This window comes from Falco rusticolus, chromosome Z (genome assembly GCF_015220075.1).
Source record: "Falco rusticolus isolate bFalRus1 chromosome Z, bFalRus1.pri, whole genome shotgun sequence".
Lineage (NCBI taxonomy): Eukaryota > Metazoa > Chordata > Aves > Falconiformes > Falconidae > Falco > Falco rusticolus.
This window is the reverse complement of record NC_051210.1, coordinates 1,546,084-1,571,805: the sequence shown is the minus strand read 5'-3', so window position 1 is coordinate 1,571,805 and position 25,722 is coordinate 1,546,084. Positions and strand designations below refer to the sequence as shown.

The window sequence follows — 25,722 nt, the reverse complement described above, 5'->3', positions numbered from 1 at the left end:
AAAGAAACTTTTATAAGCACATTTACTGCATGCATTGCAGTTCTATGTGTCTGGACATCATTTACACCTTCCCATTTTTTTTTCTGCAGTACCGCCATCCTACCAACTACAGCTCATTTCTTCAAACTTCTCTCATTAGCTGTAATACCAGAAGTGTTTTGCTTAATTGAGCTTCTTCCTTTCCATGAAATACTGATTTTTTTTACTTCCATAAGTAAGATATCAATAGTAGCTGAACATCAGTGATGTTCTAGCTGCTATAAACTGCTCCTTCTTCACACAGGTTCCTCAGTCCAGTAACTGGTGGTTAGTATTTCAGTCACTGCACCTGTAGCACGTAGGTATACAACACAGAGACAAATTCCACCATCAATTATCATAGTTACATGAATACAGAGAACACCAAATTCTTCAAGAAAAAGGTGAAAAAGACAGTTATACAGTAAAGCACCTAGAAGTTCCCATATGCCAAAATGAACCCCCTTGCTGTTCACACTTTCTGAAAGCTAGACAAGATTTGCATAAATGCATATTATTATATGACATTTAACTAAACGGGCAGAATACTAGGAGTTCCTGTAATACTTTCAGGAAAACAATAAAGTTAATTTACCTGCTTACCACTATGGGACAGAAGAGATTAATTTATATTCTGAAGGAACAGAATGTGCAATAGGTGATGGCTAACCCAACAAGCTTGTCTTACTGTGAACACACCATCAGTGTCTCTTGCCATAAGAACATGGTTATTCCAGATATTTAGGGAGGACCAAGAGATGGACATTTTTAACTGGTTTGTGCTTTGAAATTACAAACTAACTGCTTTATCTCCTGGTCTGGCAATAAGAAGTAAGTGTCCTGTCTTCATCTTCACTCGCTCTCCTCCTAACAGAGCTCTGAAGCTTTTCCTATGAAAGCTGTAAATACTAACCCTGTCAGCAGACTGGGGCTTGTCTTTCCTCCAAATATTCCTCATGAGGATCTAAGATGGTCCTTGTTCTGCAGTAAAGTGACAAGCTGCAACCCCAGTATCGCCCCAGTTGCCAACCAATATAAGGAAATATAAGCACATTCCTTTTGCTACTGGGAGTGAAACGTGTCAGGCCCACCTCTTCCCCATCCGTTACTTCACAAAACCGTTCTTCCCTCTCAAAGTGACAACTTCCAGTCAGTAGCTATCTCACAGTCCTGAAAATTAACAGTCCAGATGTAACAAACAAAATAACTACAGAGATCCTAAGAAAAGTAAGACATTTAAGGCTGGGATGTTAGCTAACATAAGCCAGGAAATTTAAAACAGAAATTGAAATTTCAGTCTTAGACAGACATTTTGGCACAGATTTTGAATGATTTTCCTTTGAGTATTGTCAGTCAAGATCCTCACTCCCAGGACTACACCTTCACAGTACATTCCAAATATATACAACATGCCGAGATGCTCTGAAATTTGATCATATTTGCATTTGGACTGACATCTTCTTGTAATACGTTTGACACTGAGCACTTCTGTAACAAAGAACAGAGCCTATTTCAACCCAAGTCTTTTCCAAAGAATAATGGGCAACTACACATGAATGAATAAGTGAACAGTTTGCTACAGCAATGAAAGCCTCTGAAAACACCAAGTTTGCAGGCACCAGATGGAAGAAGAACATTACTGCAATTCCTGCATCCCATTGTGTAACAGCCAACAGAGCCGTTAACGCTTCCTGGTGATTTCTAAGCTTTTTAATGTGCTTTCCTTTGAAGGTGTTTTTTTCTGTGCCCTGTCAGTCTGCAAGCTAGGTTCAGCTGTCTGGGAAAGAAATTATATTGGCAAGCTATCAAATAGGGAAAAATACAAAATATAGATGGAAATAAATATAATGATCATATTACAAAAATCATTAAATAGACACAAAGCCTACATTATAAAGTATGACCTGTTATCTACAGCACAAGTCTTCCACCTCTTACAAGCCGCAGCTTTCTCTTCTGTACCAGAGACGTCTGCCTTTCCGTATCTTAATCATTTATCCCAGAGAAATGTCTATCTCATGATCCCAAGGTTTTTTTACACTTTATCTTTTTCAGAAGCAAACTTAAATCTTCTTCAGCATGACATTACATCTTCCTTCAAAATTCAGAGCAAAATGGTAAAAGATGTTTGAGTCAATTCAAATTACTTAATTTCCATTGCTACCACCACAGATCATGCAAAAGCTATGCATGCAGCAAAATACTCCCAATTACAGACATCCATTTATGCTAAGCAGTGTATTTTCTTGTCCCTAAACATCTATGAACATTTAAACAATGTTCCCTTTGCTTAGTATGTACTTTCAGTATCTTCTATACAGTAGAACTGAGTGCCCCATCTAAATTATCAATAAGCATGTCTAAGCGATGCCTGAACTAGCCCCTGGCAAACCAGAGCAGAAAGATTGCACAACATTAATAATCTGAATTCAAGTAAAAAATACTTGCTATGTACTAAAGATATATTGTCTTAGTCATTCAGGAATACACCTATCTCATACAAATTCAGAGAACCAAGTTAATTTCTGCTGTAAACCAGAAAAATAACTTTCAAATTGGGGTGTTCATAATAACATTCGTACCAAATTTTAACACTCTGCTTTGGCAGTATCATGTTGAATACCAGTTGAGTATCAAAAAAAAGTCTTATTTTCATAGCTACATTTTTAAAAAAGGTATACCAAGACTCGACTCCTAAAAGGTAAGAAAGCAGTGTCTCCTCACTGTGTGTTTGCCGATACGCCCCCATCAGTTATTCCTGACAACAAAGTATTTTGTATCTCTAGAATGTATTTTCCTGCAGCAGAAGTTCCTAAATCTCCATCAACTTCAATGCTCTTTAGTTATCTCTAGGAAGGATTAGACCTCAAAATCACACACAGATTGTACAGTACAACTATGTAATGTCCTCAGTGAACACCGCATTCTGACCTTAGGAAGAAAGCTAAATTGCTACCTTTACAGTATTCACATAAAAGCAGCAGTGGCTGCTTTTTAATTAATAAGGCTAACAAGATTTGCAGCATAGAAAGATTTATCATGCAGAAAAAAAGTATGAGACTGCATTTTTTTCCAGAGTAGGAAATTATAACTGTTCCTTGTAACAAAGGGGAGAAAAGGATTGTTTTATGATCTTGAGAGTGACCCATGTGAACAGTTCAGAGACAATGATGGTGAGATGGTGTTGGGGAGGAAACAAAACTCACAGTCAGACCTCACAGCTAAAAGGACAGTAACAATGAATTTTCTGCAAAGCACGGACATGTGGAAGTTTGGCCATTTTGCCTGGTTCTCAGGAAGCCACTGCTCACTCTAAGGCTCTAAATCCGCAATATTCACTCCAAGTCAACATGACCTGTGTGTTGCAGGCAAACAATTCAAACACACTGAAAGATGAATCATGTAACACTGCTAGAAAATACAGGCACTTGGCCAAAATAAAAGTATTTCTCCAATACAGATGAGCATTGTCTCCAGAAAATTAGAGCACAGAATACTGTACCAGTACAATTTAATTTCAAAGAAACAAAGGCAGGCATATATGTGAGACTGGCAACACAAAGTATTTTGAGGTTCACCATAAAAAGGAAAATGCTAACAACTGACTGGATTGTGATTTTGTTTCCTTTGTGGTAAAGCAGTATTGACAAATACTATAGTGTCATGTTTCTTGTTTGTGAGCTAATGCCATAAACATTTGAAAAATACAGTCTGGACAAAAAGACAATACTCTGCCCAGAGTTAGGGCAGCACATCATTAGACTGCCCCTGGAGCAGCCAAATGCTGAAATTATGATTAGGGTTGTTGCAATCTCCCTCAGGACTCCCTTGCCGCTCTGGGAGAGAGCAAACTAATCTACACCTGGCACAGCATATACCACCCAATGTGCTGGGGCAGCAATGCCACCCAGACTGCTGGGAGCAAGGCTCCTTCTCCTTCACTCTGTCCTTCCCTGTTTGCCACCATCACTAATTTATGACGTATGTACGGGCATAAAACAGAAGTACACTGTAAAATCCAGGCTTCCAAAATGTCACTCATGATTCGGGCAGCTCTCTCATATCTCCATACCCTACAATGGCCAAACCAAAATATAATTCTGTAGCATTTCATTTCAGAAGTATTTCTGTTGCTCAAAAACACCTCCCCTTTACTTTCTTAAGGCCAGAATGTTCCAAACATACACAAGTAATTGTTTTTAGGAATGCAATCTTTCTATTTTAATCTTTCTATTATATTTAACATCACTGTTAGTTTCAATGTACATGCTTGGAGCATAATCTTTTTGCGTATCTCAGTGCTTAATCAATTCTGAACTACCACCAATACATATTGTGTTCTACTGAACCCTGAAGTGTATACTCTTAGTACAGAATGCTCACAATTTAGAGATAAAGCCAACTATGATAGTAAAATTCAACAGTAGTGCATGTGGGTCTTTTATGCATTCCATAAACATAGAAGTTTTTAACCATATGCCCACCCCACTTATGAGTTGTACTGAGTAAAAACACTGTAGTGTACAGCCTCTTTCAACTCCTGAACAATCTAGTTTTGGAGGTTTAACTGGGGAAGTGTTCGGTATCTGCTTGCTCATAGGTGATGAAGAGTCACTGTATCCTACTGATATGCTCCCTCAAAACTTCATTTCCATTATCCCCAAGAACAGCAATGCTTAGGAAATGCCAAAATGATACTACGTTACAACATGCACTAGTTGTAATATGTTAAAAAATATAATAATGATGCCACAGTGTGGCTGTATGTGCCACCGTAAGTACTGTTGATATGTCCATCACTTCAGTAACTCTTCCACTCAATTTGAATCTTTTTTGGAGGGAAAAAGAAAAGGGCGGAGGGGAACGGACACACAACACAATACAGCATAACAAACCCCACTGTTATTGTGAATGTTCCTTTTAAAAATTAGTAAATCTACAAACAAGTGCCTATTTTTATAACAGTTTTTCTTACTAAGACTAATATAGTATATTTTTAAATTGAAAACAGAAAAGCAGATTTTAATTTCTCACAAGTCTTTCCACTGATGAAACTGTAAAAGTTGGAATCTCTGGATCAGGGCATGGGAAGCATGTGGCTATCAAAACATTCGATGCAAAATTCACGAAGACTTGTAAAAAAAAATACACTACCCTAGCAAGCTGAGAGGGGAAGCACACAGCCCAGGAACATAAGTATCTGAATGCGTGGCCTACATACCACTGACACTTCTGTTATATATGCAATTACAGCTTTAATGTAAATCAGTCAGCATAACTTACAGGGCAAAGACAACTGCTGTTGAAGTCCACCCTGTCATTATTTTTAAAAATTAAAAAAATGAGATTGTAAAAAAGAATTTTATTTTATAATAAAGGTATACATGAAAAGAAAGACTGTACATTTATGAAATTAAATCTTACTTACAAATTATTTAATTGTATTTTAAATTGAAAAATTACAAAAGTTTAAAGACTTCAGTCTGGATTTTTTTTTCTAGATGCACTAAAATCACACATTTTTCAAAACAACTTTCTAGATGTCATGAATAAATGCATTAAATAGAAATAAAATAAAAATACTTCTTTTTAATACCTATAATATATCATCACCAGGCCAAATGAGGGAGCTTATAAATAATTTTGTCAGTGGCATTAATGGTCTCTCAAAGATCAGATTCTGGGAAAACCATCTTCACTTACCATGTGTGCTCTGTGTGCGCTGTATCTATAGCTATATGTATAGCTATATCTATACCTATACCAGTCTCTATGTGTGCTCCATAGGAAATGAGAATTTATTTATTGCAGAAGGAAGACATTCTGCTGGGATTACACCATGCCTTCAACTATGGTAACTCTAACTAAACTGTCATATTCAGTTACTAAATCTGAATTAGAGCATCTTTTCCTGTGTTTAATGTAGCATTTATTTGCTAATATTAAGCAATAACACTGAATACTAAGACAAGTGGACAAAAAGTTCAAAACACTGTATGCTAACATCTAAACTAAAAATAAATCACCTTTGGAGGTCATATGGCTTCTTCAGTTCTCCCAAAAGCTTCATAATTATATATATATATATATTTGCTTTGATACAATTTCTACTGTTTGTGAAAACTTATTAGGTATATCTTACTGTGTAAAACAGAACAGCAATCAAAGAATATACAAAATAGGTAATTCAGATCAAAGTCCCAGAACCCACAATGACAGTCAAGCCAACAGCATGTCATCAAAGCTGTTGAAAACTAAATGTAACTCCTGCTAACAAGATTTGCCAGGACACCAAAGTGACACAAAAAATTATCTACAAAGGTCCGTGCATGGGAGACAAAAACTTCCCATGTCTCCAGAACTTGACATAAGCAGCATTTAGCCTCTTCCATGAAGACTAAGACATCCCATCAGTGAAGGAACCCAGAAGCAAGACATATCTAGAATTCAAATTACTTGTCACTACAGCACTCTACTGAGGTTTCTCCAGCTCAAGAAAGGGGTGTAACGTTGAAGTTTCTTCCCGCCTTGGTATTTCTAAACAATGTCACTCTTTTGCCAAGCTTTTTCATGTACAAAACAGTTAATAAAATCCACACCATAATTTTTTTGTGTGGTTCAATAAAGGCTAATTCCATTTTCAGATTAATACATTTTTATGCAAAATCACAAGCAGCATTACTGTATTTTGCAACACACTAGATCTCCTTTAGAATACGTGGTTTCTTCATTTATTTTTTTACAGGTTTCCATCAACAATTTGGGTTTCCTTTCTGGTATTTGAAAAGGTTGCTGGTATATATGCTAGACAATGAAGCACGAAGGAATTTGGAAGATGGGGCCAAATACTGGCCTGGCTAACATAGAATTATGGGGCATTAGCATGTACTGTTGCCCAGCGAAGGCTGACTAACAGCACTATGGGCAGCAGCACCAAAGGAAGAGCTCACTCCCTGGAGACCTAAACGAATTGGAATAGGAAGCCAAGCATGATGAAAAGGGTCCAAGCAGATCCAAAACAAACTGAAATTAAGAGTATTTCCTTCTCATCAAAGCTACCAAAGCTTCCCACATCAGTTTTTCAAGGGAAAAATTCTGGGTTGAACACAGATGGCAGCATGATTTACTTCCCTTCTCAGAGCAACAGGGATTAGGGGTAAACTCACCTGTTCTTAGCGACTGCACTGCTCTTAAGCTTGGATCACTCATTACAAACTGATGTTTTAGGTGAGTAGGTAATAGTTTATTTTCTCCCTTTTTACTAAGGTCTTTTCATTATTTTCTGCAATGAGTGCTAGATTCCATTAAATGTATTTACATTTTTCTCCTTAAGTACTGTTGCTGGGTTTCTACTTCACATGTTTCAACCATCCAACAAATATGGTGGTTATGCAAATGTTTACACTGAATTCATCTTATTTAGGTTTGCACCAAAAGAGTTGTTCTTAATTCTAAAAACACTGGATTTGTTTAGAGAAAAAGTGATTAATAATTACTAAGAATGTAATTTTCTAGTTATAAACTGAACAGCACAGCTAAACAGCAAATCACATTGTATCATGAAGTTTAAGATAGATGTCAGACTCTTTCCCATGTCCTCCATCAGGCAGATCTTCACCAACACTAATGAACATCTGCCAGTAAAGGTGGATTCCATGTAAACGTAAATACGTAACTTAACATGTTTGTGAAGCTCATCAGGTATTAACAAACCAACATTTCCAACCTGCCCACTCCTTCAACAAGTAGCAATGGCTCTAGCTTCAGAAATGGTTCCACGCTGACTCACTTCTGCAATACCCAGAAGAGCTGAGACAAACCACACGCAGGAATTATTACTCCAAGTTATTACTTCCCTTGAGCTATCTGAATACCAAACAAAAAGAATGCATAAAGTGAATCCAGATTTTCCTATTTTACTCTTTTAGAACATAAGCTCTTTGAGCCAAGAGGACTATCTTCATTTTGAATTTTGTACCATATTTTCACATTATCAACAATTCACATAATAATGTATGTAATTGTTCTGTCTTTGCTTAAAATGTGTCTACATAGCACTTAACAAAAGCTGAAGCAGGATGATGGTAAATACTAAAGTCTAGAATGAAAGGCATCCTTTCAGTGCAGTTGGCGACCTGGCTTATATTAAAGTGAGTGAAATACTCTTTTTTTTGTAGCATTCTAAGCACAGGCAGGAAAAACTATTCTCTTCACTGTGACTTACTTGAAGTGGAACAAAATAGGATGACTGAAAAGGGAAAAAAACCCACAAATATAGAAGGGTAAGATTCCAGTTTCACTGGAAGCAGAAGCTACTACCTCACACAGTCAAGATTCCAGTGCCACAGCACCCCTCAAAACCAAGCCCAGGTTAAGTTCATCAAACTTAATACTCCCCACAGCTGGTCACCTTTGCATCTCGTTTCAATGAAGAGCTTGTGATGAACAACTTATATGAATCTCTCTTATAAATTTAAGTAGTATAAGACTGTCAATAACAAAATAGTTGAAAGATATTTCCACATATAAGTTACACAAAAGAAGAAACAATTCCACGTTCATTGATACAGACCCTGACATATCTCTTGGCAGGACAGATTTGATTTGGATCAAGAAAGAATATACGCTGAAAACTGTTGTTGAATTAGCCAGAACAACAGTATGGTGGTTACACAAGATTTATGCTGTCTACGGAAAAGTATAAGTGACACTCATTTGGCATAAAGTCAGCACAGAAAGGCAACAATTGATTCAATAAAAATTTAACCAGAACAAGACTGCAACTTAAAAATTTTCAAATGGCACCATGTGTTTGTATCAGTTCCTTGCTCTGCATCTCATGATGATTTTATTTTATTGGAAGATACTCTTAAAAGATTTATAAACTCTTCAGCTCACATCCTAGGGACCAAATCTGATCTCACTGGCTAGAAGGGTATCCTTCACAAACTCAGTCAAAAGTTTGTTTATGGCTAGTCACAACATCATTAGTAGTTTCTGTTTACCAATCTGGACATTAAAACAAACATCTTGATTACACTAAACCAACATAAACCACGGAATGACATTCCAGAGGAACATTTTCAATTCTTTTCTAGTAAGATGGCAAAGGGAAAGACAGGGTCTGCATAAAACAGGATCCCCAGGCACCTGCTTAGATAAACAGTTTGACAACTCAGTTACTGCCAAGTATAAAGAGAGAAACTTTCTTAAACTGCTCTAAGTAGATATTATCATATCAGCATACCTGTCTCCAGATACCTTTCTTTATACTGTCAGTGCATCTACGTGGACATAAATGCTTTTTTACATCTACCTTCATCTAAGCTGGGTCATTTCAATACAAAGAGTAAAACCCAACTGATGGCACTTATACTGTACCCACTTACAACTGTGAGCTTCTCACAGCTCCCAATACCCTATACAGTCCTCGTATGAGTTCATAAGGTAATTCCTATACTGCCTGGGACAGCTCAGGAACTAGCAAGAGTGCGTCTGCAAACTAGCAGATATCAAAGGTTCACTGACATGCAAAAGGATAACAAGGAGACAGTCTGAACTCTGCAGGCTTGCCAATGCGCTGAAGGAACCATCAATTAACTATTATGCATATGACAGAACCCTTCAGTTCCAGAAAAGGGAAAACCTGCTTCATACAAGATAACATGCCAACTTGGTGCAGTACAGCACAATGGCTCCCAAACCTGTTCTTAGCTTCTGCCGTATTCCTGCTGGTCCTACAGAGCAGGCTGCCTCCCATTACAGCAACCTACTGCCAATCAGCTAATCCTTACTATCTCACAATACCTGCAATACAGGAACCTCTGTGCAAGTAAGAAGTTCCAACAGGAGCTAGAATGCAGCAACTCACACCGCTATATCACCCCCAAAAAAGGACTCTGGCATACTACCACATGCAGATCCATTACATGCACTAACTGTAACTGCCCAGTCTGACAACCCCCAGTATCACAAAGGCCATAGCATTTCACTACACAAGCAGGCCAGTCTCAATGTAAAGACTTCAATCAAGCTTAAGTCAGTGTCAGTTGCTCAAACAGTTTATCCTTAAATCCCTTTTTTTTCCTCCTGAGTTGCTGCTTTACAAAATACAGTCCTCTACAAAGTACAAGCTTTGCTGTCACAGTGAAATCTTGGTCTCAGAGAAATCACCAGCAAAAATTGCTCAGATCCATATTTTGTTGTATGAGATTCAGATGACAAAATGCAGATATCCAGGTTAACCACCTAGTTTCTCTTGATTATCAGTGAAGAAAATCAGACACTTTTAGACTCACCTTCCTCCTAGAGGAGACACCTAAAATAGTTTGACTGACTTATACCTCAACATGCTTTCTTACCTCTTCAGGCTGAAACAAAGATTTAAGTGACAAGCTCTATATTGCAGATATCTAAAATAAGCGGAAAGAAACCCACACACAATTTTATTCTTGGTATTCAGATGAAAATACAACTTGTATAAATGGAAGCAAGCACACCACGTAATACAGACTGCTCTGTAGAAAAGACCAGAATACATAGTTATTCATCGCTCCTTCACCAGAAAGGCTTCAGGTATTTAGATACCAGACAATGAGATGGCAAGTTGGAAACCTTAACTATCTATAAGACCAATGAGCCAAAATAAACAATAAATAATTTGATCAGGTTCCCTGGAGAACCCATAAGATTAGTACATTTTTGATACTGTGATAACTTATTTTCTATTTGAATAAAGTTACTTCAGGTATTCTATTTTCCCTAACATTATATGTATTGTTAGACTTCAGTATCCCTTCACAGATTAAAAATGAACAGAACAGTAATAATATTGCTTCTTTGCAGTTTCAACATCCTAATTCTACTCTTCGCTACAATATACTCACTGATTTATTCAACATCACCCCTCCCCTGATGTGTCTTTGGTTCAACTACTTAAATAGGAGTTAAAGCCTCACGATGGATAACTTTCCTGTATTTCCACCCAGCTTCAAAAATCTGTCTTCTAATTTTCTTCATAATTTTCAGCTTGCCTACCAAAACTAACTTTCTATTTGTTATCTCTGAATTGGATTCACAGGAATAGGAGAAGAAAATCTTGTGGCTTCTTGTACCTCATCATATACTACAGTACATTTTTTCCCTTTTCTTTTTGTCAACACTGTCTGTTACTAACAATGGATATTGACCACTGGGACCTTACTTTCCTTATTTTCCCTTTCTTTCTGTTCCTAGTTAGTTATCTTATGTAAAATTGTGTCATATGTCCTATCACGCCTTGAAGAAGATGATCAGACTACTGAAAGATGGAAATCTCTCTAATACGACACAAATAGTAGAGATACAATATAGAAAAATCTAATTATAACAGCAATTCTGGAACTGAAAATTGTGAAATATGCAAGTATCAGACAATGGCCAATTTTTTTTCCAAAATAAATTAAAATTCTTGTCTAGAGCTCCATTAGTCTTCAAATAGAGAGAGAGAGAGATTTTCTAAAGGAAAAAAAATGCTAAACCTTGAATGCATATAACCAGTGGAAATCTTTCAAAGTTCTACCAAAACCACAACTTTTGCTGAACTCTATGCATCAGAATGGATTTCAATAACTAATTGAAAGAGATGCAGTAACTCCATTAACACCCATGTGATTTATGGGTGTAATGTGTATTTTTACAAAAACAAAACCTATTTAAGTAACAGAGCATTAGAACAATGCAACAAGACTCTCACATGCAACATCTGCAGAAAAAAAAAATGCATCTTATACATACACTGCTTTGCCTGAGCAAATTTATCCCCCTCTGCAGTCACCATTTCCATCTTTCTTCTAGTGTTAAATATATAGTCCTACTTTATGTATCCATAGAAAAATTCATTTTCCAACCTATTGGTGTGCTTCTCCCACTTTCTAGATTAAATAAGTTTAACAGCCTGGTTACCCTTCAGTCCAATGACGAATATAAATTTGACATAATTTCTATTAGGCAGTGAGTATTTTGGAGAGGAAGCTTTTTTTTTCCTTATGCACACCCTCAGGTCTCATAACCTAGAAAATTTTCTAAGACCTTTTGCTTGCTTCACTCTTACCTTTACTTTCACTACACATGAACAAAGGCCTTCTCAAAGAGAACCAGCTAGCGATCAAGGTCCCTTCTAACCTAGACATTTCTATGATTCAAAACATGGAAATCTTTCACAGTATTTCAGTAGGTACTTACTAGTTGGTACTTACTAATATTACTATCTTGATAAACCACAGTTTGGCCCGGAATCGTATTTCAGTCTATGAAAGACTGTTTATGATTACGTTTGAGTATATTAAAGACTCTGTTTCAGTATGTTACAGGCTCTGAAGCCCTTTTTGTGTTGTGGTACTTTTGTCTATAGCTGATACTTCTTTCCAGAAGGACTCAACAGCTTTTTACAAGATGTTCCTTTACAATATGCTCTGTAATGAAGATTCGATTCATTACTAAAATAAAGTCAATCGTCAAAAACCGTTCTGAATGTAAATAAAAATCTGTTCTTACAAGTCAGGACAAAAGCATACAAACACTGCTGCAGTGACAATTAAGTAACAACTTCTGAAGCATTGATATTAGCCTTAATTTTAAGAAGCATTAGAATTTAAATTAAAGGAACACTTTAAATGCTTCAGCTACCCTTCAGATAACTTACGTACTATACTTATAATTGGTACTTATCAAACATATGCAAGCAAAAGATTCTAAAGATTATATGGATTTCAATTCATATCAAAGCTGGTGTTATCAGCAATGAAGTTGTAAAATTTTCTCTCGCTCTCTTTTTTCTTTTTTTTTTGTTAGTAGTTTGAATAAAGTTGCCATACTGGTAACAGAACCATGTCTTGTTTCCAGCTTACTTATGTTATGTGAACCCTAGGTGTCCATCATGGCACTCTGAGTGACTAAGGTGCTGCTTCAGTCCAGTTCTGTACACGCACTGCCTAGCCAAATAGAACATAAAGATCATTCTTCTACCTACTAGTAAAAGTAATGCTCATCTAGCCAGCCAACTGCTTTCACAAAATTTTTAAGAAACAAATACTTTTTGGTATCTACCCCTCTTTAAAATACAGCTGAAGCCTGCAGTGAACTGAAAAAATCAGTAGAAATAACTAAATTACAGACTAACATGACAGCATGATTGTTTTAAATGCCATTTCCTTCGAAACTAGGCCAAAAGAATACTCATTTCAGACCCCATATCGGAGTCTCTGTGGGAGAAAAAAAACCAACAGTGTGCTGATGAAAAAGGAAAAGGAATTGATGCAGAACAAGGTAACTGAAAAATATTCCATAGCCATCTACTCAACAGTTTATAATATATAGAACACACTGTTTTCAGTCAATTATAATCTAAGCTTTCTTTTTGTATTTACGATAACAACATAACAAGGGAGTGAATTTCTACTGTTTATATCTTGATTAGTCAGTAAACTGGAAGTCTTAACACAGAATCAAACAAGCAAATAATTATTCAGATAAGCTCACCCTGAGTTTAATGAATGGTTTTCATTTTCTGGAAGAAAGTTTATTCTCCTTCAAGAATACAAAATCTATTTTATTTCCTACCACCAGTTTCAAAAAAATGCTCAGTATTTTAAGTTAGTTTCACAGTAAAAAAGCATACACCCAGTATAAAACTCTTGAACGTAACTTACTCAGTAAATATCACTTCAAAATAATATTATCCTCAAGAAGTTTTCTGTGTTTTAATATTTATCTCTAAAATAATTAAACCTTGATGCTTACTCTTTGTCCAGAAAAGGCAAGTTTCCTTAATGTTAGTGAATCAACATGCAAACAAACATTATCCTTCAGTGAGGAAAATACATATATAAAAAATGCTGGAGCCTTTGCATTTCCTCCCAGTTTTCATCACCAATATAGCTATGAAACTGAACAAGTACAACTGTAGGAAGAATAATTAACAGCCACTGCTAACTTAAGTTCTGTAATCCTTCTGGAGGGACATAATTTAATAGTATAGTATTTTTTCAAAATTCTGAAAATTATTTATTTTATAAACACAAAAGTCTAAAATGTGTACTTACTTCAACATGTGTACATAACATTTGTTCACAGTTATCATTGTTTTTCTCCTTGAGATCTGGTGGGATGTTTCTGTTTCTTACTTGGTAGTGTGTTTTACTAAGATAACCATCACCAAGGTCCTGTGTTCAGAAAACAAAAAATATTTTCTGTAACCAAAATGCTAAATGCCATCACTGTTCTAGAAAATAAACAGAGCATGCTATTTAGGCATAAGCTCCAAGTCTTTTTATAGGCACCAATGACTGCATTGCTTCTCAGTATCTTCTCACAGGTATTTTGCACTAGTTCTTGGTGTTAAAGGAAGTCAAACACCTGAACAGTAAAAATAAAATTTAATATAGCTACTAATTGAATAAGACAACTGCTACCTGGAGATCAGGATGAGTGCCAGAGAACTGGAAGACAGCTCACTAAGGTCATGAAGAGAGGAACAGCTATTAACATTTTTTACCTATTTCAAGCAATGAATTCACCCCAGTATAAACTTCCCAATTCTTGCTAGATTGGTTTATTTTTGCTCAGTTCGCTCCCATCAAAGTCCTCAAAAAAAACAAAAAAACTCAAACAAGACACTTCAGAACTTATGTGTGCAGTCACAGTTTGTTCCCTTCTCTTAATCACCTCTGAGGGCCAAAGGTAAGAGAAAGCTGTACCTTCTTCCAGTTCCCTTTTTATCATTCTGCTTCCCAGGCCGCATGGTCTACTGTTGTAAAAGACCCTTGTGCAATTTCAGAGTGGCAGGAGAAGGTTTTAGGAGCTTTTCCCCCTTGCTGACCTGACTATCCACACACATACATAAACATTATTTTTTTTTAATTAGAAGAGAAAAAAAGTTTAATAACTGATCACTGGAAGAACATACACTCTGAAAGGGAGAAAAGAGTATGCACAACACAAAGATCAGTAGTTGCACGTTAAGAACTTATTTCTCAAAGGAAACAAATAAATCAGGGGTTTATTAGCTGTTTCATTATGTTTTATTTTAGAGAAACATAGAAAGCACATGTGGAACATCTGATGAAAAAGGATTCTATTCAAAACAGTCTCTATATAAAATTCATTACTGTAGCACTAAGCTGCTTGACAAGGCTGCAAATTTAACTATAATTCAACTCCGGTTAATCTGTCATTGCTGACAGTTTATCTCATGTATTCTGACCTTTCAATCAACATAGGTTTTATTCTGACACACTAGTTCTCTCTTTTCAAGGACAGTATAGAATATATGTACCTCCAAAATCACTATGGGCTACTTGTTTGCTTTGTTCTTATGAGTTTCACACATAAAAAACAGTAATGGTCGCTACATGTATTTTTGTCCATGAATTTTCAAGCATGAATCATACTATGAGCAATTACCTTGCTCATAACTTCTCCTACCACATGCCTTATTTTCTCACTAAATCTCATCAAAAGCATGAATACGCCAAACTGTGCTGGATGTTCTAGCTGCAGTATCAACTGCAACCTGTGCAGTGAAGAATTATGCAACAGTGACAAAAAAATTAAGCTTAACGTGGTGATACCAAAGCCACTTTTCTCACTCTCAAGTCTCTCCTGCAGCTTCAAGGGAGTGTCAGCAAGAGCAAAGCGACCTGCATAGGTATTTACCTCCCTACAAGCAGCGAAGTACTACCGCCACCCACAGAGGTAAACGCCCCCAGGCACAATGAGCTTTGCCAGAGAAGGGCTGGATGTAACGTTCACCTCCCCGAACCAGTTCGTCCTGTCAGCATAAAAGAGCCAAGCTCCATTGCCTTTAAATTCTGTAGTATTTGAGTGCCATGAAAAAATATCTATGGATAGACACAAACATGAAGTTAGCAGTCTCTGCATTTGAGAGCTGTATGTCAAAGGCTAGAGGAGAGGTAGCAAGAAAGAGAAGCACCCTTCCTGTTGCACTCCCTGTAGTGTCACGTATCTTGTACACTTCCACCCCTGTAAATAAATCGATACTTTAACAAGGACTTTGATCTCATTAAATGTGGAAAGGGAGTCCATTTCTATTCCAGCTGTCTTGTGAGCATCATAAACAAAAGTGAACTAATAAAGCCTTTGATATGATTACTTAGATTAACCTAACTAGATATGAAATACATAAAGCAGAAAACAAACACGGGACAGCCTTCACACCCTGATTTAGCTATCCATCCCTGAACACAGCACCCAAGTTTAGCTCCATCAGGTCCGACAGCAGAGGTGCTCTTGGATTTTTTACCGCTTTCTTCTTGGGGAAAAAAAACCCACCAACACAGTTTATAAAAATAACATAGTTTAGAACATTTCACTCACAGTTGTAAATAACAGTGTTCTGCTTTGCCCATGTGAACTTATGCCACAAGATCCAGCTCCACCAAAACAATGAGTATTTCATCATCTAAATTTAATCTCTACAGAAAACATGGGAACACAAGAACACAGTTCTACTGGTTTACTTGTGTGGTCTTATTGCTATCAATGGGTGTATTCACGTGAGTATGGAATGAGGAATGAGATCCAAGTGCATTACATCAGCAAAATTACCCACAACACATATGTTGGTAAAAAAAAAAAAAAAACAACAAAAAACCACAAAAAGACAATGAGACATCTTGTTAACAAAAAGCTTCCTTCCCAGACTACACACTATAAAAGGATGGTCTCAATAGTCAGGTTTTTATCACACACTGAAATCATGGAGTCACCAATTAAAAAAAAAAAAAGATTCTTACATTTTTTTTATACGTGAGAACAAAAATCTACCTCATTCTGCTATTTCCAGCAAAGCTTCCTATTTCACAGTAAGTTCAAACTTTGACCCACGTATTAAATTCCCAATAGAGGCTTAAAGCATCTTTCTTTGTTGAATAAATCCGCACAAATATAACCTTGGACTGAAATCTAAAGTTTCAAATGGTTGCCTGTAAGAAAGGGTGCATTGTAACACTTGGCTAATATTTGCAGTCTTTTAAAGACTTCTAAACAGAATGCATCTAAGCCAAAATCCTGCTTCTTACTGCAATTCTGTTTCATCAGTGATGAAAGGGTTACAAATGCTAATGGACAATGACTTATCTAGAAATGATGGCATACATTTACCCTGAGACTTCCTGCATTTCAAAATGGTACAAGCATGGTTTTTCTCCCCAAAATTCATGAAAGCATGGGAAACCACTAATTAAAGTGGCAGCAGGGGAAGCCAGGGAAGCTATAGCAGTAAATTTTCTACAGCACAAAGAAGTAATACACAGATAATAATGAGTATTCCAAACCATCCAATACAGAAAACTGGTCAGAGAAGCAAATAAACCTACGAAAACCTATATTGCTCACCCATCAAAAAAAGCGTGGCAAAATGAAATCCTAAAACAGTGTGAATTTACTAATAGATGGAAAATAACAGAAGCATACAAAGTAGAAAAAGCAAGTATTCAAAATCTTTCTGCTATTACAGAACAAACACAAATCACGTAGCCATAACCCATAACTATTACAAAGGTTTTAGTACAGCAGTGGTTAAGCTGGACACTAGCATGAAATGGCTATCATTAGATATTTTTAAATCAGTATGTAAGAAATGCTGATCTTATTTAAGTCTTCGAGCACTGTGGAAGTTCAACTGAACTTTGGACAAAGCCAGCATAAATCTATCTATTTTTATATACTGGGTAGAAATATATTCAATAAATGTAGTTATTTTTTAAGAAAAATAGACTTTGTCAGGTAACTTAAAAATACGTGTTTGGTTGATAAGCATAAAAGTTGTAACAATATATGCTCAACTATTGATTCCATCAGCAGAAATTAAAAAACTAAAATAATCCCACACTAATCTGACATACACTAACAAATGAAAAAATTATTAATTCATAGATTTCAAGTGTAACTTAAAAAATAGAGAATGATCATAAAAGAAATGATTCTAATGGTGTCCTGTGGGACTAGTCTTGGCCCCACGCTATTTAAAATTTTGATTAATGACCTAGAAACAATATGTAATTATTGTTGGTGAGGTTTGAAAATTACGGGGAAGCAGCAAATAATAAGGACTGATGATTAATACAGACAGATTGATCAGGTTGCTGTATGCAACTAACATGTATTTTAATACAAAACATGAAGTCACACATCTAGAACAAAGACTATGTACTGTTTTAGCTTAAAGGTTTAAAGTTATCCTTCGATATATAACCACAAGCACTTGCCCAGAGTAGGAAGGTTTGAATTTCACAGTGATAGCACATTCATTGTCTAGTTCTGCTCACAGCTGAGAAAGGATTTTCATATACTGGACAGTATTCAAAGGAGATCCACAAGGATGATTAAAATACTAGAAAACATCTAACAGTCAGGGAGCTCAACATGTTTTGCTTTTACAATGACAAGGTTAAGGTCTGAAACTGAAGTCCCAAAACAGGGAGAATTCTAATAAAAGGCGGCTCCTCACCTTAGCAGACAAGGTGTAACTACCAATGGCTGGAAGATTAAGCTGGGCAGTTAAATTTAGAAGTAACAGTGTTTTGGGTTTTTTTAAATAGTTTAATTTTAAGCATAGCCAACCATTCAAAAGTCTTGTCAAGAGCTGAGACTGTTTTCCCATCATTGGAAATTCTGAAAATGAAGACTGCATAATGCCTTAAGAGACATTTTCTGATCAAGATCGAAATCACCTCAGGTAATCCTACACCTCTGTTACATAAGCGGCACTAGACTATCCCAGCAGTTTCTGAATTCACAAACCCTGTTCAATACATGTACTGGCCTAAATCCTCATATAAACCACCTATGCACTATTTTGGTTTTGGACCAGCTGTGTAAAATGCCATTTATTTCACATGTTGTAAACTCCCCTGAAGGATGTTTCAGCTTGTGGTGTTCTCAACAGCTCAAAAATGTCAGAAAATGCCAGCAACGGTACCTAAAAAGTACCACTATGATTATTTTACCTTGGTAGTTCTCCACTCCCAACCATCTCCTATTTGCTGTGAACGTTTAATAAATTCTTCACAGTACTGCTTGAATCTTTTTTCTTCCAAAACAAAGTCCTCTTCACCAGCCATGCTACAGGACATCTGCAGAGCAAACCAAGTATTACTAATGACAGATAAAATGAACACTAAAAACTTTCACTGCTTTACAGCAACTGAATAGTAAAACAACAAAGCACTGGGGAAAAAAACAAACCAGTTTCTTTAGGTAAAACAAAGACACATTTCTACAAGTACATTAGAGAATCATAGATTGGCGAGGTTGGAAGGAACCTCTGGAGATTTGTCTAGTCCAATCCCTCTGTTCAAGTAGGGTCAACCAGAGCAGGTTGCTCAGGATCATCTGCAGTTGGCTTTTGGTTATCTCCAAGGATGGAGACACCACAACCTCTGTAGGGAACCTGTTCCAGTGTTCAATTACCATAGCCATACATAATTTTTCTTCTGTTTAAATGAAAATAATTAATGTATCATTTGTGCTCATTGCCTCTTGTGCTTTTCCTGCATAGTACTAAAAAACGTCTGGCTCCATCTTCTTTACTCCCTCCTATCATGTATTTATATACATTTATAAGATCCCACTGACCTGTCTTTTCTCCAGGCTGAAAAATCCCAGCTCTCTCAGCCTCAACTCACATGTCAGACACACATAATCATCTTTGTGGCCCATCACTGGACTTGCTCCAGTATGGCATTGTCTTTTTTGTACTGGGGAGCCCACAACTGGACACACAGTACTGTAGTTTTGACATATGCTTCCTTAGCAGTATGGTTCAACTGGCGACCAGAAACCTGAATCCACCTGTGGGCTACTTCCATGGGCCTAGCATCTTTCTGTTGGGGAAACTGAATGGCTCACAGGAGCTTAACAACTGTAGTGTTTGTGGCCTCAGAGCCTTCACGATGGCCAGAGTCCAGCTAATGCAACTGTTCCTTCTCATGCCAGCAGGCCAACATGGCTTCAGGGGGTTATAGCCCGCTTCAAATGATCACCTTCCCTGCCCCTCAAATGTTGTCCTCCCAGGGTCTTAACAGAAAGATTCTCTCAGAAAATCTGGCCAGTTTTTAGTTTTTTACCCCTTTCAAAAAAGATGTATCATTTTCGATGTAGCTGTTTCAATATGTTCATAGACATCAGGCATCACTGCAGCACCACAAATATTCAGTAACTATTACACCTAGAGCACACCTTTTCCTAACAAGAAATACAAAGGGCACAGCACCTCATACAATGTTTGTTATTTTTCAGGATCCGGCCCTGCATCACAACATCATCCTGCCTGCCCATGACATAAATTATCTAGCACTTGAACATAAATTATTTTCAATGGCAGTTAACCCAAGCCCCAGTTACTGTTTGTGCTATCAGCATGTCAAAAAAGAGGAAACGTGGAAAACCGACACTATAAATGTTTCTGTGATTCTCAAATTCCCCAGTCCAGACGACAGACTGCAAAACTGCGGCACGGGCACGTAATGAGTGCGTATCTCTCACACACGTTTTCAGGAGAGTTACGTGCTTTAGGAAGTGAGCGGCTGTGAAGGGATACCAGGCTGCGGGCACCTGTGCAGCGCACCTCCCTTTCTTCCTTTCTGTAAACTACCCCGAAGAGCGGCGAGCAGACCCGAACCGACTGTCCCACTCGCCACGGGCGGCCGCAAGGCCAGGCCGCCTCCTCCGTGCCTGCCGAGCCCCTCCCGCCCCGCCGGGCGGGTGCCCCTGGCCCTCGCCCCCTCACGTCCCCCGCCGGGTCCCGCCGACCGGGGCAGGCAGGTGGCGCCCACCGGCAGCACCGTGCGCGGGGGTAAGGCAGCGGCGGGGCCCGGGCGGAGGCGCGGGCGCCCCCGTCCCGCCTGAGGCGAGGCGCGGCGAGGCCCGGCGCAAGCCGCGAACGGAGGGAAACGGGGACGCAGCTCCGAGGACAGAAGGGTGCAGGGGAAAGTGGGAGCGAGCAGCCCCACCGCACCGCCCTCCACGTACCGTGCCGCCCTCCTCCTCCTCCTCCTCCTCCTCCTTCTCCCTCCAGCTCCGGGCCGCACACTCGCCCACAGCGCATGCGCATTGCCGCGGGCCGGGGCAGCGGGAGGCGCCCTTCGCAGCCGCGCGGGGCGGGAAGCTGTGGCGGGCGGCGCCGGGTGTGGATCGGCTGCCCCCGCCGGCCGCTGGCCTTGCGTAGCCGCTGTGTGAGGCGATGTATGAGTCGGTCGGGCGTGGGCGTTTCCAGCAAGCCTCTGGAAGGGCCCTCCGTTCGCCCAGGACTGCTGCCCGCCTCCACCTACCGCCCCCAAAAAATATTAGACCGAGATAACGGTAGTTCAGGCTGGCCGTCTTCCAGGAGTTCGGCAGTGCCAGTTTTTATCTCAATGTTTCTAATCGGTTTTGCCAACTTAATTGCCCTTCTTCCCCTACCATGTAGATATGTAACGTTACTACTTTTCCCTGTCGAAGGTGAGGAGGGGGTAACATGAAGTTGAAATGGCTGGTCACCTAAGCACTGTCTTGTAACACAACATGGGGGTCAGTAGAAGAGTAATCCGAAGTGGTCAGTTATACGGTTGTCTGGATGAAAATGAGGACAAATGCAGGTCGTCCCCCACAGCGTGGCCCGGAGCTGTTCCCAGGAGATGCCCAGCGTATGCCCAGTGCTCATTTTGTGACCCAGCTGTGTTGCCTTTGCAATTGCTCTTAGAACTGAGAATGTGGTAGGTGCACAGAGGCTGCTTTGCTACGCAAATGTTAGAAGAATTATTTTCAAATTTACAAGTCTGTTAAACCCTATATTTCTCAGTGGTAAAGTCTTGTCTGGCATGACTAAGCTATCCAAACCGTAGTATCTGCAGAGCACACTGCATTTCAGTAGACTTAAGTGGAATGTAAAATGTTGGCTTTACCTGTTCAGCTGTAAACCATTATTTTAAAGAGGTTTATGATTGTTGCGTTAAGAGTAAACAAGAGCTATCCCATCAGCTTTTGGAGACCATACTCCTCAGTGGGAACCTCCATATGCAAATGGTGCTTTGCTCTAGCTGGTTGTAATGTGACGTTTTCCAACTGTGCAGTTCCTAATTTGCTTGTGATTTGCTGGGTGTGGAGAGCTCACAGGGGCCAAAACTTTTTGCTGGAATATTCCTGAGATAAATAATTTCTCTTTGTTCTTAAAATTCCATTTTCTGTATTTTGGCTGTTAGCAGCTGCATTCTTCAAATATGTGCCATGATTTGTATTTACAGATGGTTTTCACCACTCTCTGTGAACAATGAAATGTTCCACCCAAGTCTGTAGCTTTCAGCATCGGGTGTATATATAAGCAAAGTTTTGTTTCATGAAGGTATTCTGGAGAATGATTAACTGCATGATGTGCTTTGAACAAATTATGGTACCTCCACAGATTACTGTTTTGACTGCATGTATTATTTTTTAAAGCAGTTGCATAGCTTTGGTGATACCATTGTAACTACAAGTTGTGATGCTATAGTCGTTATTTAGTCATCGGAATTAATTATTTATATTGTTCTCCACTGTTTCTTTTAAATGTTAGGGGTTTAAAATTTGGTAAATAAACACCATTGTTGTCATCCAACACTGAGTTTCGAAGGAAGATTTTTACATTGTGGAGTATATTCTGTAAGTCTTTTTCACTAACAGAAAATGCCTGTGGTATTGAAAAAATGTCACGTAATGTGCATTCCCTTGGAAGCTACAGCTCCTGATTTCTAATTTTAGCTTTGTTACTGCCTCTCTGGATTTTCTTAGGGAAAGAATCATCAGGTTTAAGACATAGCTCATTTAAAAAGCGGCTGATAGGGCCCTGATTTTGCATTGAAGTTACCAAAGGAGTCACCACGACTGGTAGTTTCCAGAACATTAAGCCATAGTTTTCGTATATTCAGATCCATTTACTTTATTTAAAATTGTGAGTACACAGCCCCCGTTATAATCAAGGACAAGGACATCCAGGATCTCAACATGGTTGTAATTATTAAAGAGTATAGGCTTTAGCTATACTGCTGGAGTGTCACAAACAAGCAATATTATCTATGGATCTTAAACTCAACATATACAATCTGAAGTAATTAGGTATTATTAAAAATAATAAATTGTTGACCTGAATATCCTCTTTAAGGACTTGCTGGCTTCCTAATGTCAAGCGTCACTAACTCTTTGTGTTGCAGAAGTTAAGATCTAAAATACTTAACTTTGATAAATTGTTAGTATCCATACATTATTGCTAACAGAAATACTATATATATCTCTGTGTAGGGAGGAAACTGTACCTACTAGAGGTGGATTCTAATCTTGGCTCTGCTATTGACAAACTTGGGATAATAGTTTCAGTTTTCTTTGACCATTTCCCTTTTTGTCTGTCTGCAGAACAGGTCGGATTCATGGTATATTCTTACAGCATCTGGTATCATCTTGGTCATCTCCAGTATTGTTGCCAGGGCATTTCAGTAAGTTGCTCTGAGTGCCACTTTATCAAGGGAAATGCATTTGCTATAGTTCTAAAATTACTTGACAAGAAGTTCCTTTATGGGGGTTTCTCTCCTTTCTCTTCCTTCTTTTGCCCATACTCTGCATAAATGCCTCAGGTTTCCATCTCGTCTCTGCTATACAAAAGCATTTTAATAGTCCTGCTCCTTGTGTCACTACTTAGATGTTTATATACTTCAAACAAATGCATAATAGGTCATGGGACCAGTTTGTTTTATTCAAAATATTAATATACTATGTAGATTAATATTGTTATCACGTATTGTTGGTTGTTTATACATTATCACATATTGGTCGTTTTTGATATATTATCACATATTGATAATTTTTGAGTGTAAACTACAGTTGTTGTAAGACCTTTGTTGTTTGGGAATTTTAGAACTGAACTAAATAAAGATCATGGATAATAGTCCATCAGCCAGGCAGTGAACTGAATGATCTCTAAAAGGTCTTTTTCATCTCTTTGTTCTGTTTTTTGGTCCCAGGAAACACAGTTTTGACCAAAACTCATTGCATGACCAAAACCATGCAGTTCAGGCAACATTCTACTGTCCAAAGAAAAAAGTTAACATTACAGCTCTCAGGCTGATAGAATTAATACAATGTACTATTGTATTAATGTACTAAATCCAGTTTCACAAATCCTCCTTAGTGTGGTTTGGATCCTGAGCAATTCACAGTAATTCTAATGCTATTCCTTCCGCTTTTGTTTTTTCATTACTCTTAATTTTCATTTTCAATGCTGAGCAATGTTGCTAAACAAAAAGAGATGAAAATCTATTATGGCCAGTACCTGGCAGTACCTGGGTCCCAAAGTTTGACAATAAAAGAATATTGCTAAATAAGCCAAATAAGAAATGGTATAGCCAAACCGAAATGCTTGCGAAAATGTCTCATAAGGCTATCAGACAGCATGTTCAAACCCAACATATCATTTGTATGATAACAAATAGTTTCTTCATTTGCTGTGCTGATATAGTCACAGCATCAAACATACCCTATCTACAGTTTGAGAAGGATTGTATATACAGGCAACCTCAGCAGAAGTTAAATGGTGGATTTCATTCCAGCTGAAGTTGATATTAGCAACTATTCACCATGGCTGATCGCTTAATTCAAATGTCGTAATAATCTGTTATTAAATTAACAGTGCTTATGGAGATTCTGCACAAATAATAAATAATAATAATTAAAAGTAACGTATTTTACATTCTTTTGCCTTGTTTGTTTAGGAGACTTGATAGTTGAAAATTCCCAGCTAGATCTTGGTAGGTGGAGAGTTACTATTTCAAAATTGTTAACAAACCTTATCTTCCAGTAATCGCTGTACTATTACAGTGCTCTTATGAAGTAGACAAGTAGTGTTATTTTCCTTTTGCTGGCAAAAAAGGGGGAATTAATTAAACTGTTGAAGGCTGTGGTGACTGTGTTAGGCTGGCAAATGGAGCTGAATTTTGCAGACGCATGGTCTGTGCCTTCCGCATACCTGCTCTTGGGCCCTGTGATAGTTCTGAGAGAAAGTTCAAAAGGAAACAAACCAAGAGGTATACAAACAGCATTCATTTTTCATGTGTATTTTTATTCCACTCCAGCAGCTACCAACCAGCACTGAAGAAAGTACTAGCATAATGCAGCAATTGTTGCCACCTTCTGTTTTCAGCAATTTTTCCTACTTCTTTCTACTTATTTTATCTAAAAGTTTAATTCTTCTTTCAGGCTTCAAGGTTGGTGTTGGGGTTTTTTTCATTTGTTTTCTCTTTCTGTTACTGCTATTCATGTTCTGTTCATGAATTTCTTTTGTTTTGGTTTGGTTTTTTCCTTATTAGACCAAGACATATGGAAATCAGCTTGAGACAGGCTACATATGAAATACCCAGGTCGTTAATATAAAAGATAATAGCAGTTGAAGGCCTAAAAAATTTGTTCCTAAGCAGGGAAATTGGATTTGGGGGATTTTGAGAGTAATGAGGAGGACTAATTGATAAAGAAAGATAAATTTTGAAATCAGATTACAAGTTCATGGTCAAAACAGCATTAAAATATAACTGCAGATGATGGAGCAAAGGTCATTAGAACAGGATTATATGAAAGTACGATAAAAGAATACTATAAGAACCTATAGTAAATATATATAATAGCAGTAAATAAGCAAGTTAGCGTCTG

General features: G+C 37.9%; 1 protein-coding gene across 4 annotated transcripts in view; it reads right to left on the bottom strand.

The window, feature by feature from the left end:
- Positions 1-21,173, bottom strand: part of ATG10 (autophagy related 10) — a 105,985-nt gene extending 84,812 nt beyond the window's left edge. For 2 of the 4 annotated variants that reach the window (XM_037372803.1, XM_037372804.1), the window contains exons 1-3: positions 21,049-21,172; positions 19,026-19,151; positions 14,100-14,219 (exon numbers count right to left, since the gene is read on the bottom strand). In XM_037372803.1, coding sequence (XP_037228700.1) covers positions 14,100-14,219; positions 19,026-19,151 — 246 coding nt within the window. In that variant the 5' untranslated portion in view covers positions 21,049-21,172. Of the gene's footprint in view, positions 1-14,099; positions 14,220-19,025; positions 19,152-20,555; positions 20,676-21,048 lie in introns of those variants that run through there. The other 2 variants (XM_037372801.1, XM_037372802.1) reach the window with 2 other exon arrangements.
- Positions 21,174-25,722: the final 4,549 nt, after the last annotated feature.